The 2,559-nt window shown below is 37.3% G+C and overlaps 1 protein-coding gene across 1 annotated transcript; it reads right to left on the bottom strand.

The window, feature by feature from the left end:
* Nucleotides 1-781: 781 nt before the first annotated feature.
* LOC127104366 (uncharacterized) lies at nt 782-1,459 on the bottom strand. Its single transcript, XM_051041547.1, has one exon. The coding sequence runs from the start codon at nt 1,457-1,459 to the stop codon at nt 782-784; it is 678 nt and encodes a 225-aa protein (XP_050897504.1).
* Nucleotides 1,460-2,559: the final 1,100 nt, after the last annotated feature.

Here is a 2,559-nt window from a genome sequence, read left to right as displayed (position 1 = left end):
CTTCTAATAACTTTTGTACCTCCTTTTTTACTACATCACTCAAGATGGAATTTACTCTTCTTTCATGCTCTCTAGAGGTTTTATAGTCCTCCTCTAGCATAATGTGATGCATACATATAGAGGGGCTTATTCCTTTTAAGTCGAAGATGTTATAGCCTATAGTTGTTGGATATTTTCTTAAGACATGGAGTAACTTTTCGGTTTCTATCTGTCCTAAGTTAGCATTGACTATAACTGGTCTTTCAAGCTCGGTATTTAGGAATTCATACCTTAGATCTTTGGGTAGTGTTTTGAGTTCTATTGAAGGTTTCTAGGGGCATGGTATTGGATTTGGTGTTAGTGCTAGACATTCTCTCAGACTGTCATCTACGTATGGCACACGCCAATTATCATCTTCGAATATATGAGGTGTTGGAATCTTCAGTACTTCAGTATACTTAAATGGTTCCTTCTCCATTTATTTCACACATTCATCTATGACGTCTAAGAAACAACATGATTCGTCTATAGACGATGCTTGTAGGAATTTAGCTAAGAGAAATTCAACTTTTTCTTCTCCGACTTTGAATGCCAGCCTTCCTTTCTTCACATCTATGATGGCTCCGGCTGTGGCTAAAAAGGGTCTTTCTAAGATAATAGGGATGTTGGAATCTTCTTTTATATCCATTATAACAAAGTCGGTAGGAATATATAATTGTCATATACAAACAGGAACGTTCTCTAACATACATATGGGAAACTTAACGGAACAGTCAACTAGTTGTAGAGACATCTTTGTTGGTCATAATTCTCCTAGATTAAGTTTTTCGCATGTGGATAAGGGCATTAGACTAACACTGGCTCCTAAATCGTATAGAGTTTTGTCTATGATAAACTTTCCGATTACACATGGTATGGAAAAGCTACCAGGGTCTTTCAGTTTATGAGGCATGTAGTTTTGAATGACAGCGCTGCATTCTACGGTAAGCATAACGGTTTTGTCATCCTCAAGCTTTTTCCTGTTGGATAGAATCTCTTTAAGGAATTTAGCATATGAAGGCATTTGCGTAATGGCTTCTATGAATGGTATGGTTATGTTAAGTTTCTTCAGAAGTTCTACGAATTTCTTAAATTGTCCTTCATTTTTGGATTTAACAAGTCTTTGGGGATAAGGTACAGGTGGTTTGTATGGTGGTGATGGCACATAAATGGGTTCTTTATCTTTTGCCTCTCTACTTTCATCTTTCTTTCCATCATTGGTTGGTTTGTTTACCTTTTCAGTTCCTTTACCAAAATTTTGATACATGGCCGGATTTTGGATTCTGGGATTAGTTGGTTCATCTAGTTCTATTCCACTTCGAAGGGTGATAGCGTTAGTGTGGCCTTTTGGGTTTGGTTGTGGTTGACCAGGAAATGCTCCAGCTAGGGCTGCTATTGCGGCTTGTTTTGGGGAAACTTGGGAGATCTGGGTTTCTAACATTTTGTTATGGATAGCCATAGCATCAAACTTATTTGACAATTGTTTTATCAGTTTACTCGTGTGAGCATTTTAATTTGCAAACTCGTTATTTTATTGAGCTTGGGAATTTATAAAGTTTTCCATCATGATCTCCAAATTTGACTTTTTAGGTGCTTGTGGAGCAACAGCGGCTCCTTTATGATAGCCAAATGGAATAGCAGGTGTTGGGTTTGGTGGAAATAAAGCATTGTTACTCTTATAGGAAAAGTTCAGATGGTTCCTCCTGTAACACCCCGATAAAATATGATAATTCTTTAAATTAAATTAAATAATATATTTATTAATTTAATTAAATAATTGGAATATTATTGGAATTATTATTATTATTGGAATAATATAAATTGGAATATAAGGTTGGAATCAGAAAAGAGTCTCATTTGGAAAAGAAGGGTTTTCACGTGAAAACCAGAGAAGCGACAAAAAGTGAGAAAAGGGCAAAGAGGAAGAGCAGGAGAAGAAGGTTGAAGAAGGAAGAGCTTGAAGCTAAAGGATTTGTCGGATTAACTCAAGTAAGGGGGGTTTATCGTCGTTTAATGGGTATTATGGGTTAACATGTAATGGGTAGTGATAAGCCATTGATTTGACCCTAATTGGGATGTTGAATGCTGAAAAGTTGAGATGAATAAGTTATGTTAAAGCTGTAATTGAATCTGTAATTGGATGAGTCTTGATTTTCCGAAAGTGTAGCTTTTTACGGAATTGGAATCGGAGGTCCGGAAGTCCTCCAACGGCGGAAAATGCGGAGAATTCTGCATTCTGCTTCGTGTTAGCGCAGGAACAGCTTTCTGTCTTGCGTTAACCGGTTAACCCAGGGTGTTAACCGGTTAACACTGTTATGAATTGTGAAATATTGCTGTCTGTCTTGCGTTAACCGGTTAACCCAGGGTGTTAACCGGTTAACACTGTTGTGAATTGCCAGGAAGTGTGTTCTGTGTTGCGTTAACCGGTTAACCCAGGGCGTTAACCGGTTAACACTGTGTGAAAAGTGAAAAATTTGTATTTAAATATGGTGTGCATGTTTGATGTTTGGCCTATATTGGCGTATGATATAATAGGGATCA

The sequence above is a fragment of the Lathyrus oleraceus genome, chromosome 7 (assembly GCF_024323335.1).
Source record: "Lathyrus oleraceus cultivar Zhongwan6 chromosome 7, CAAS_Psat_ZW6_1.0, whole genome shotgun sequence".
Classification (NCBI taxonomy): domain Eukaryota; kingdom Viridiplantae; phylum Streptophyta; class Magnoliopsida; order Fabales; family Fabaceae; genus Lathyrus; species Lathyrus oleraceus.
The sequence above is the reverse complement of the archived record's forward strand: the minus strand, read 5'-3'. Positions and strand labels throughout refer to the sequence as shown.